Source organism: Diplotaxodon limnothrissa, linkage group LG11 (genome assembly GCF_057381915.1).
Source record: "Diplotaxodon limnothrissa isolate DT_005_m linkage group LG11, D_limnothrissa_male_GT1.1, whole genome shotgun sequence".
Taxonomy (NCBI): domain Eukaryota; kingdom Metazoa; phylum Chordata; class Actinopteri; order Cichliformes; family Cichlidae; genus Diplotaxodon; species Diplotaxodon limnothrissa.
The window spans coordinates 26,394,296-26,406,484 of NC_140606.1; the positions used below are offsets into that span (position 1 = coordinate 26,394,296).

The 12,189-nt window shown below is 41.5% G+C and overlaps 1 protein-coding gene across 3 annotated transcripts; it reads left to right on the forward strand.

Moving 5' to 3' along the window:
• The first annotated feature begins 1,764 nt into the window (after nt 1-1,764).
• Nucleotides 1,765-10,487, forward strand: LOC146622908 (glutathione S-transferase kappa 1-like). Of its 3 annotated transcripts, none has more exons than XM_085366468.1 (8): nt 1,765-1,826; nt 2,169-2,276; nt 2,355-2,436; nt 2,546-2,674; nt 9,147-9,289; nt 9,374-9,490; nt 9,588-9,681; nt 10,036-10,487. In XM_085366468.1, the coding sequence occupies exons 2-8, from the start codon at nt 2,208-2,210 to the stop codon at nt 10,083-10,085; spliced, it is 684 nt and encodes a 227-aa protein (XP_085222594.1). In that variant the 5' UTR covers nt 1,765-1,826; nt 2,169-2,207; the 3' UTR covers nt 10,086-10,487. The 3 variants fall into 3 exon arrangements, with proteins under 3 accessions (XP_085222594.1, XP_085222593.1, XP_085222592.1); XM_085366467.1 differs by lacking the exon at nt 1,765-1,826 and adding an exon at nt 1,843-2,053; XM_085366466.1 differs by lacking the exon at nt 1,765-1,826 and having other exon boundaries at nt 2,063-2,276.
• The last annotated feature ends 1,702 nt before the right edge of the window (nt 10,488-12,189 follow it).

Below are 12,189 nucleotides of genomic sequence, written 5' to 3' on the forward strand. Positions count from 1 at the left end.
TGTATGGTTAGACTTTAAAATCCTGGTGGATGACCTGTATGTAAATAGACTGTAAAAGTAAATAGTTCTGAATGCATAAAATATAATTATATGACTGTTATAGGAGTGATATTCTAGATTCATGAGAATCGTTAAATTTAAATGTTTTGACTTAAAACAGATGACAAGAGTTTAAATGATAAGACAATATCAGGTTTATGCCAGAGACTGAATTTGCAGGAAGGCAACACCATATAATGAATTAAATTAAAACTGAACATAAAATGTAGAAAATAAATGGTTTGTTTTAAAGACCAATAAAATGTACCGGTAATTTGAAAAATCAGTTACTATTGTCAGGTGTTGGCTGTGTGCAGGTCTGGAGGACCCACAGTGCAGACTCCGGAGACAAAACGTGAACTCAAAAACAGCTTTATTGCTCAACAGAAAAACCATACAAAACCTAAACTGGGAAAAATCCTTGGTTATTTTTGATGTCTTAAATATACAAATCAACCAACATAAAGCACAAATACAGCATCTGGATAGAACCAACCTTTTAAATATTGTAAAAAATTGATAAATTGATAAATTGACCGCTCACACCAAATCGTCACTTGAGTGTGGTGGTTGTGGATAAAAGCAACACATGCACAATAAAAACTGTTTCTAAACTGATTTTAACAAAGTGTGGCAAGAACACTGGAATAACAATGAAATGAAGCAACAAAATAAAGGGACGTGCTGTTCTGTCCTGGAGTGATGATGCAGGTAAGGAGGCAGAAGGAGGTGAACTGTTACTGCATAATATATAAGATTGTTTGATTCGAATAAGATATGCAAGAGTCCGTCAAATAAAACTGCACTAAATAGGTCATCACTTAGTGTATGCACTCAGCCAGAAAGAAGAATATGTGATGAGAAGCAAGATTGGCAGTACAGGAAGTATTCAGATCTCTTACATATGCAGAAAATACTCATTTTTATGCATAAGTTAAAAAAAAAAGTATTTCAGCTATAGTGCACTATATGGCATAACTATTACATGCTTATGCTTTAATTCAGTGATGTCAAACTCATTTTATATTCTGGGCCACATACAGCCCACTTTGATCTTGAGTGAGCTGGACCTGTGAAATTCCCCTTGCTGTCAGTGTAAAGAAGTTTAACTATATATTCAATCCATTATAAATCAGCATATAAGTAAAAAGTGCGTTTTCAACACTAAACCTCACTTCTTCTAAATAGTAAAGAAATGCTGCTGCAGTAAATGAACTGTCATCATGACTTTTCTGGCTTAAACTGCCAGTCTGTAAAGTTCTGTAATTAGATGTTTTTTTTAATTATAAAAGACAAAGTTTATTCATAGCAAAAAAAAAAAAAAAAAAAAAAAACCCGGACATTTTTATAGTAGATATATATTAGATAGTGGAAAACTGGCACTTTTCTGTCATTTATTAAATATCTATTACTTTATTCCTTTGTTGTCGCATGAATAGCTATGGAAGAGGTGTTTATCAGTAGGAAAAGGTGTAAAACTTGTGAAAATACAATAAAAAGTCAAAAATGTATGTCCTTCTTCAGATTTTCTAAAGCAGTACAATGGGCCGGTTTGGAGTATTTGCCAGGCCCCCGAGCCTTATGTTTCACACCCGTGCTTTGGCGCGTAAGTTTGTAATCGTCATGGTTGTCTTTAGGGTTATCAGAGAGTGAACTACTGCTCGAAGTCGGTAGGTGGCAGTAATGCACATGTAGGCTGTCTTGCCTGCTAAGCATTCAAGAAGAAGAAGCCCGTGCGGAAGGCTTTTGGCTGTTCTGTACCACCTGATTTGTAGCTTTTAGAGCAGGTAGGCGAAATCATTTCGGTCCCCCTTGTGGTCAGACACTGCTACTGAGCTTTTTCGTTATTTATCTAGCTCAGGCTAACTCCTGCTATCGTTTTTTAACTCCGTCTTTAACACCATTTAATATAGCATCGGTTGTAGCTAACTGTTAAAAACAACGAGTGGTTTCTGCTCGCGGTCTTTGCTGCGATTAGTTTTATTTCTGCTAAGCCCGAGCAGCTCTGCTTCAGGTTAGTTGAACTTTGACACAGTGAACATTGCTCAGAGGCTGCCCCCAAAAACTAAACACTCCTTGAGAATTATTCGCACGCTGCCGTTAAGGTTTTTGTTGCTCTTCATTTAAAGCTCTTGCTAACAACTCAAAGAGCGGCTGCTGACCCCAGGATGACCTCCAGAAAAGTTGTGGAGTTGTTCTACGATGTAGTTTCTCCGTATTCATGGCTTGGTTTCGAGGTTTGTGCCGTCTTGATGTGCACCACAGCATCAGATCGGTTTGTTTAGGAGATGCGCAAATATCTCATGTGTTTGCAGGTCATGTGCCGCTACAGAAACGTTTGGAACATCGACCTCAAACTGCGCCCTGCGTTTCTGGGTGGCATCATGCACGGAGCGGGTCAGTAAAGATCAGACAGGCACCTGTAAACCTGCTGCAGGACACGCTGCACGGTCAACTCTGGGTGCGCACTGACTCTGTTTGCGCTCACATTTCTCTTTCTTGACAGGCAACAAGCCTCCTGGTTTGGTTCCTAACAAGTTCGCGTACATGACAAAAGATCTCAACCGCTTGGCAGAATACTTCAGTGTCCCCTTGCAGTCGCCTGCTGACCCCTTTGAGGTCATGTTCCAGAAAGGTACAAGCAGAATCAGCTCTAATGTCTATTGATTGGACTATTAGACCCAAGCTATTTGACCCTATTAGACCTTATTTGACCCCTAAAGACATTTTAACTGAAGCAATGACGCTTGATTTTGACAGAAGTTCCACATTTAAAGAAAAACATAAGTGTCTACTACTTTTTGTTGTTTTTTTAAGGGGGGGAAAACATGCAACTAAAACAGATTATCTTCAGATATGGGAAACTGAACTCTACTATTCTTAACTCCCAAAAGTTTGGGTAAGTGATAATGTCGTAGTCATGACTTGTGACATGGTGTTAAAGCAACACAAAGCAAATTTAATTTAATACTTTAAAACACTTGGCTGTGGCAAAACAAGCTGTAAGCACAACACAATATACACTTGACACTTTATTAGGTACATCTCACCAGTACCAGATAGGACCCGCGTTTGCTTTGAGAACTGCCTTAATTCATAAGAATTCCTCAAAGATTTTGGTCCATGTTGATCACACAGCTGCTGCACATCCATGACGTGAGTCTCCAGTTACGCAACATCTTAAAGGTGCTCTATTGGATGACGTCTGATGACATTTCAAGAAACCAGACAAAACCAGCTCTGGTAACAAGATGATATTTTCCCCCAGAGAACTACCGCTGTCATATTTTCTTTTTTTTTTTTAGACCATTCTCTGTAAATCCCAGAAGATCAGCAGTTTGTGAAATACTCAGACCAGTCTGGGACCAAAAACCATGCCACATTTTAAGTCACTTAAATCACCTTACTTCCCTATTCAAATGCTCAGTGTGAACTTCAGCAAGTTGTCTTAATCATGTCCACGTGTCTAAATGCATTGAATTTCTGCCATGTGATTGGCTGAATCAATATTTGCAATGAATGTGTGTACCTAAGAAAGTTTACTTCCCTTTTTATAGAGAGCCAACAATTCCAAATACTGTTGTATGGTTCATAAGAAACCCTCCTTCAAAATTTTTAATGATTTTCACCAAAGATCGAATAAAGAACTGCAGATTAAGAGATTTACTGAAATATTAGGCTTGAGATGTGACTGTCAAGTGTTCCTCTGACTGTGAGGTGTCCACACTTGAAAAAGACCAGACTTTGAATTTCACTCAACTTTATTTAGACCAACTAGTTTGATAGCTGGTAGGTAGCAGCAGGTAAAAAACCTTTCAACACAAAAATAAAGAACATTCCATTAACCATTCAGATAAATTACATGCATTACACAGAAGACAGATGAAATAACAAAATACACTTCAGTAAAGCCATTTACCATGTGGTTAACTGTTAATTTAACTGTGGTTCTTAAATAAATATACACAATGTGTCTTCTTTGCATTTAACACTTTTTTATAAACAATTGTATTTTAAACTATACATTTTAGAGTTCACAAACATTTTAATAGACTTTAACTAAGGATTTTCTTTACAAAGAATTATTTTCTTTAAATCAAAACCAAACATTTATTCACTAGTTTTACGATCCACCCAAGGATTTGGGGTAACTATTTTTAATATTAATTAACATAAATATGTGGGAACACTAACTGCACAAACAATTTATTCAAACTTAAACATTCATTTTTGTCAATATAATTAAACTTAAATGCAGCAACTATTTCCCTAAGCGTAAAACATTTGCACAACTGAGCTTCCATAGTCCCAGATACATCTGCAAAAGCAAAATGTGAACTCAAGAGCTTACCGATAGCCTGTCTTGTTCAAAGTCTTCCTCACAGTGGAAAAGTGCTTTGTTTGCCGTCCTCTCAGTATGTTGCACACGGGTCAAATGACTGCTGCATGCATTTTAAGGTCTACTAGGCACGCCCACCCTTGATTGCTCTAATGTGGCTCACCTGGCAGGGCGGCGCACACCAGGCCGTGCTTAGTTGTTGATTGCACCCAAGGTCTAATCAGCGGCCATGGGCAAGCAGCAGCACCGAACAGGTAGAGGGCAGGAGGAGGAAAAGAGGAATAACAGCCACACCTACTAGGTCAGCGCGACACCTCCCACTCGATCTTTGCTCAGCACTGTCTGGAAAGATCGCACTCAGGTGGGCTGGTCCCTCGCTTGATCTTCCACCGGTAAAAGGACCACAAGACGCCGGATGTCCCGATGTAAGGTGGTGCCCAGCTCAGGACTTGTGGTAGCAGGTTTTGGACTCTTGATCGCAATGCTGGAACTTGGAGTGACCCTCACATGCACATCTCGAACGATCCCTTTAGAATCAGGATTCACGCTGATGACTTTTGCGAGTCTGAACTGCCCTCTAAGGGCATTTTGGTCGCAGAGCCAAACTATGTCTCCAACAGCAATGTTTCTCTCTGCAGTATGCCATTTACTGCGGATGAACAGGTTTGGTCCAGCGAGTTGGCTCCAGGACCTCCAGAAGTTGTTGACTATGGTTTGTATTTCCTTCAGCCTTTTGAAAGGATAATTTGTGAAGTCAACAGTTTTGAAGTCCCCACTTTGTGTGGCTCGACCAAGCAACAGATTATTCGGCGTGATGTAGTCAATGCGATCTTCTCGGCTCTGAAATCTGGCATCAATGGGTCTCTCATTTGCAAGGTTGGCGGCTAGCTGGAGTGCTGTCAGAAACTCACTAAAGGTAAGAGCCTCTGTATTGCCGAGAGTATGGAGGGCTCTCTTGGTAACTCTGACAGCAGCTTCGGCGGCCCCATTTCGGTGAGGTGAGTCAGCGGGAAGAATCTTCCATGCCCAGATGGTCTCATTTTTGGCAGAGTATTCTTCAAGCGACTCCTTGTTTTGTCGTCTCAGGTAAGCATACATTTCTTCCAAGACAGGTTTGGCGCCGACAAAGTTTGTACCAGGATCTGACCAGATTTTTCGGGGATGGCCTCGGACAGAAGTGAACCTCTGGTAGGCAAGCAGGAAGCTCTCTGTTGATAGTGTGCTCGCTAGTTCGACATGAATGGCTCGGCTTGCCATACAGCAAAACACAACTCCCCAAACTTTCATAGTCACTCTTCTCTTGACATCATCCCTCACATGATAGGGTCCAAACAGGTCGACAGATGTGAATTCGAATGGTGCAGCAGGATTTGACCTCTCTTCAGGTAAGTCTCCCATTACTTGCTTACAGGTTCTTGCCTTTGCCTTCTTGCAGATGATGCACTGGTCAACGACCTTTTGGGCAATAATTCTTCCTCTGACAACCCAAGCCTTCATTCTCATCCGCAGTAAAGTTCCTGCCACTCCGTTATGTCCCTTGCTGTGTGCTTCTCTGGCAAGGAGGGTGGATAACCAGGCTTGGAATGGTAGAAGGGGAACGGCTCTGTGGTCCTTTTTGAAGGTTTGGATTCTGCCCCCACAAACTAGAAGTCCACTTGTTTGGTCTTTGTAAACGACTAGTCTGTCTGTTGTGGTGCTTGGGAAGGTGACGCCCTCTTGTGCTGCTAGGCAAAGGTCTCGGAAAGCATCTCGTCTTTCGCTGACTGTGAGGACACCCGAAGATGGTACTACCTCCCACTTTTCTTGGTCTCTGGTCTTTGATCTCATGAACTTTTTGGCAACCCTCCAGACCCACGCCACGGTCCCAATCAGCCTTCTCAGGTTGCTGAATCGCCTTTCGTCGATTAGCTGTTGGGTTGCTACTCCTCGTGGTCTTCTCGACTCTACGTGTACTGAGTCCTGAGCCGCCTTGATGTGCATTCTGGTAAGGACCGCAACAAAAGTCTTTTTCTGTAGCTTTGTGACCGTTTCTCGAGCTTGGGCAGCGACTTCTCCGGCGGATTTCTTCAGCCACTCATCTTCAGGAAGTTGGAGAAACTTTGGACCCGACTGCCACTCGGAGTCCTCGGTTAGGGCATTCGGACTGGCCCCTCTGGTGAGGATGTCTGCAATGTTTGCTGACCCAGGAATCCACCACCAATCCTGGGCATCAGTGCTACTCTGGATTTCACCAACGCGGTTTGCGAAGAAGGTCTGGAAACCGTAGCTCTCACGCTGGATTGCACCCAAGACGGTCTGGCTGTCAACGAGGTGGTACCATTTTTTGACCTGGATTCTGCAGTGTCTCTGGAAGTAGGTCTTCAGACGGGCAGCAAAGACTGCGCCACACATCTCTGCTTTAACAGGATCGCCTTTGTGATTGAGAGGCGTCAGTTTGGCTTTGGACTCTACTAGTCTCACAATGACACTATGGCTGCAGCTCCAGCGAAGGTACATCACTGCACCATATGCATGTTCACTGCCATCAGAGAACGTGATGGCACTGGGCTCTGCACAAGGATCTGGTGGAGTCAGGGCTCTAGTGAAATGCAGTTTCTTCAGGTCAGCATACTCTTCCAGAAGCTTTATAGCGTCTTCTCGGAGACCTTCAGACAAGGCTGCGTCCCATGTGTCTTCGAGGCAGTGCTTTACTTTTGCTTCTTGGAAAGCTCTCCTTACCAGGATGGCACCCTTTTGTTTGACGGGAGTCACTAGACCGAGTGGGTCGTATAGGCCGGAGACTTGGCTTAGCAGTTCTCGCCTGGTGAGTGGATCAGGTGTTTGCTCTCTGACTTCTTCTCTGAGCAGGTCTTGACCAAGGCGCATTTTCCTCCTTTTCTTTGAGAAGTTCACTGCGACCATGACATGAAGCTTGTCATCATTGATGGTGTAGCCAAGGCCAAGGGCTTTGTTGTCATCTTCCGTCAGCTGGTTTGGCAGGATCATAGTCTTTGGCTCTGATCGAGGCAACTCTTTCTTTGACTCCTCCCTTCTGACAGCACTCCAGCTAGCCGCCAACCTTGCAAATGAGAGACCCATTGATGCCAGATTTCAGAGCCGAGAAGATCGCATTGACTACATCACGCCGAATAATCTGTTGCTTGGTCGAGCCACACAAAGTGGGGACTTCAAAACTGTTGACTTCACAAATTATCCTTTCAAAAGGCTGAAGGAAATACAAACCATAGTCAACAACTTCTGGAGGTCCTGGAGCCAACTCGCTGGACCAAACCTGTTCATCCGCAGTAAATGGCATACTGCAGAGAGAAACATTGCTGTTGGAGACATAGTTTGGCTCTGCGACCAAAATGCCCTTAGAGGGCAGTTCAGACTCGCAAAAGTCATCAGCGTGAATCCTGATTCTAAAGGGATCGTTCGAGATGTGCATGTGAGGGTCACTCCAAGTTCCAGCATTGCGATCAAGAGTCCAAAACCTGCTACCACAAGTCCTGAGCTGGGCACCACCTTACATCGGGACATCCGGCGTCTTGTGGTCCTTTTACCGGTGGAAGATCAAGCGAGGGACCAGCCCACCTGAGTGCGATCTTTCCAGACAGTGCTGAGCAAAGATCGAGTGGGAGGTGTCGCGCTGACCTAGTAGGTGTGGCTGTTATTCCTCTTTTCCTCCTCCTGCCCTCTACCTGTTCGGTGCTGCTGCTTGCCCATGGCCGCTGATTAGACCTTGGGTGCAATCAACAACTAAGCACGGCCTGGTGTGCGCCGCCCTGCCAGGTGAGCCACATTAGAGCAATCAAGGGTGGGCGTGCCTAGTAGACCTTAAAATGCATGCAGCAGTCATTTGACCCGTGTGCAACATACTGAGAGGACGGCAAACAAAGCACTTTTCCACTGTGAGGAAGACTTTGAACAAGACAGGCTATCGGTAAGCTCTTGAGTTCACATTTTGCTTTTGCAGATGTATCTGGGACTATGGAAGCTCAGTTGTGCAAATGTTTTACGCTTAGGGAAATAGTTGCTGCATTTAAGTTTAATTATATTGACAAAAATGAATGTTTAAGTTTGAATAAATTGTTTGTGCAGTTAGTGTTCCCACATATTTATGTTAATTAATATTAAAAATAGTTACCCCAAATCCTTGGGTGGATCGTAAAACTAGTGAATAAATGTTTGGTTTTGATTTAAAGAAAATAATTCTTTGTAAAGAAAATCCTTAGTTAAAGTCTATTAAAATGTTTGTGAACTCTAAAATGTATAGTTTAAAATACAATTGTTTATAAAAAAGTGTTAAATGCAAAGAAGACACATTGTGTATATTTATTTAAGAACCACAGTTAAATTAACAGTTAACCACATGGTAAATGGCTTTACTGAAGTGTATTTTGTTATTTCATCTGTCTTCTGTGTAATGCATGTAATTTATCTGAATGGTTAATGGAATGTTCTTTATTTTTGTGTTGAAAGGTTTTTTACCTGCTGCTACCTACCAGCTATCAAACTGGCTCTAATGTGGCTCACCTGGCAGGGCGGCGCACACCAGGCCGTGCTTAGTTGTTGATTGCACCCAAGGTCTAATCAGCGGCCATGGGCAAGCAGCAGCACCGAACAGGTAGAGGGCAGGAGGAGGAAAAGAGGAATAACAGCCACACCTACTAGGTCAGCGCGACAGTGACATCTCATGATTTTGTCAATAGTGGTTCAGGTAACAGATGCATGTTAGTGCCCTTTTTTTTTTTTTTTTTTTTTTTTTTTCTTCTTCTTCTTCTTCTAGGCAGCTTGGCTGCAATGCGATTTGTGGCAGCAGTGCAAGAAAAAGAAAAGGATGGAGAGAAGGTGGTGAATGTGTCCCGTGAGCTGTGGAGAAGAATCTGGAGTGAAGACAAAGACATCACTGAACCTGCGTCGCTGTCTGAGGTGCAGACTCTTTAACATCCTGGCTGCATTTAAAACAAAATTAAGAAGCACAATTTAATTTTGAGACTTTTTGTGTTTTTGCAGGCAGCAGTGAAAGCTGGATTGTCTGAAAGTGAGATAAAAGAACTGTTGGCCATGTCCACCTCAACGCAGGTCAAAGAGAAGCTTAAAAGCACAACACAGGCAGCTCTTGATTATGGGGTCAGTTGTCCTTCAGCTCCTCTTGTAGATCTAGCAAAGTGAAAAACAAACAAACCATCAGCTATAACCCAAATCTCTCCTCCTAAATCCTTGTCAGGCTTTTGGTTTCCCCATGATTGTGTGTCATGTTGATGGAAAGCCAGAGATGTTCTTTGGATCTGACAGATTTGAGCTCATGGCCCACTGCATCGGTGAGAATACGATTCTACCATCTCTACAAATTTACTATCAAACTGGCTCAAGTAAATGGAATAAAATGACACCTTAACTTGTAGTCAGTGAAAGACTTTGCATACTTTTGGCTCTTTTAGTAATTCTTTATAGCTGAATATTGAATCGATATTAAGGAATCAATTGTCACTTATTTTTTGAACTTGTTGCTCTCTAACAATTAAAGTTATTCTAGTTTTGTTTTTATTGTAAATCACCTATGATTTCAAAATTACAAAAACAAACAAAGGTGTTTGGCACTCTGGCAGTGGCACTACTTTTCCTTCTTATTGTTGGCAGTTTCTTATTCAGTCACATTTTGTTCTCTGTTTCAGGAGAGAAATGGCTGGGACCTCAACCCAGCAAATCAGCTGCCAAGCTGTAAAATGAAACCTGTTTTCATCTAAAGACGATTTGCTCACAGTTTTGATTTGTCATTAAGTTCCATCTTTCATTTTTCTGGAATTAAAATCCCAGTTTTCCAAGTTGTGAAAGGCTCTGTCAGTGGCAGTAACAAGTTTCCAAACTGGTACTGTTGAGATATGCGTATACATATGACTTTTTTTTTAATGTTAGTCATAAAAAACCCTAATAACAACAACAACGAATGTGGGTGTAGATTTGGTCACATGATGTGTCTACCAGGATCAACCAGTGTTCACAGACCTCAGTGCTCATATTTTGACATATCATGTAATCTACTGCTAGTATTGTGATTAATGCATCATACAATTGTGCTGCTAATTATGTGCCTAATAAAAGCCTTTGAAATACAAGAAAAGTATTTTTGGCAGCTTGTACTAAACCTTAGTATTATTCTTATTATTATTATCATTGTTATTGTTACAGTAATATTCATGGTCCCAGCTGATACTTTTTTTTTTTCTCTGCCAGTGCTGACATTTGTGTGTGTGGTTTTTTTTTTTTTTTTTTTTTTTGTTTTTTTTTTTTTTTAATAAATGTCTTCTAACTGCCAGCTGGTCAGTTGGCCCATTATTTCCATTCATGACTGAAATATTGACCCGTTTTCTTCCACTTCACCAATTCAGAGTTGCAGTGGGGCCGGTACACCCTGGACCAATATATCATCCTCAGGATGATATCTAACATATATATCATCCTGAGTGTTAATATATTGTTAAGTGCTAATTTGGTTAAACCAGGAGGAGTCATAGTTTATGAGGCTGTACATCTTAGTTTAATCTCAAGTGGGCTGAAGCAGTAAAACTATGGTAATGATAACCTAAAAAACATCCCTCTAAAATGTTCATAGTTAACATATTTAAAAAAAACAATAATGAGTCATTATTCATTAAATGTACATTACAATTTACATTTAAGAGTGAATCATTCAAGGCACCAAAACCTTCATATGTAAAGTTTTTGTAACAGAGCAAAAGTGTTTTCTGCCTTTATGATCTCGTCTAAATATAAAAATACTTCTCATATATTTTCTTTCCTGTTTAGTAGTCCTGGCATCAAATTACAACACCATAAAAAGGCTTTTCATTTAAATTATTAACAACTAATGACTTTACAGTAATTTGAACTGGAATATCTGATGGACCGTTTCTGGCCCTTGTGCCACAGGTTTGAAACACCTTTCCTGACGGAAAGTTCAGACGTTCTTAGAAAGACGAGATGAGATTTTTGTCACCTCGCTGAGAACTACGTCATTATTAATTAATCCATCGATCCCTTTGTAACCCATCATTCACAGCAAGCAGGTTTTGAATTTCAACCCTTTCACAGGTAGGCAAGCAGAGGCCTTCATATCCTCCCTCAGTTGAACTGCATTCAGGTATTAATGTTGGAGAGGATGTGGCTTTTTGTTTGTTTTAGATTTGTGTGAGATTAATGACCTGTTGTGGGCGTAAATATCCTCTCTTTTCCTGGTCTGGGTAAGAACGGGATGTGGAAATGGATAAATGCATTAAATGTTTGTTATGTCACAAATGTATGATGCCACAACATAAAGTGGAAAGAAAGACGCTACAGTATACTGAAATACTGCACTTGCTGTTGTGCAAATAGCTGAAATCACTTCGACAGCACTGGCGCAGTGTCTACAGTGCCGTGCCCCTTTGATTGTATGCCTCGCCTCAAACGGCAGGGCAGCTCGGCTGTTAAACTCCTGAATAAAATCAAATGATTCATGCATAAAGTTCAGTTCAATTCATTTTTAATTAAATAACACCAAATCACAACAACAGTCGCTTCAAAGTGCTTTATATCGTAAGGTAGAGACCCTATAATAACGCAGAGAAAACCCCCAACAATCAAGCGACTCCCCTACAGATGAGCACTTGGCAACAGTTGGAAGGAAAAACTCCCCTTTAACAGGAAGAAACCTCCAGCAGAAGCAGGCAGCCATCTGCTGTGATCAGTTGGGAGTTTAAGTGCTGAAGACGGGACAAAAGACACACTGAGTGGAGAGCCAGCGATTAATGTGTGGTGTGTGAGCACATAGTGTATCGTAAAGTAACACA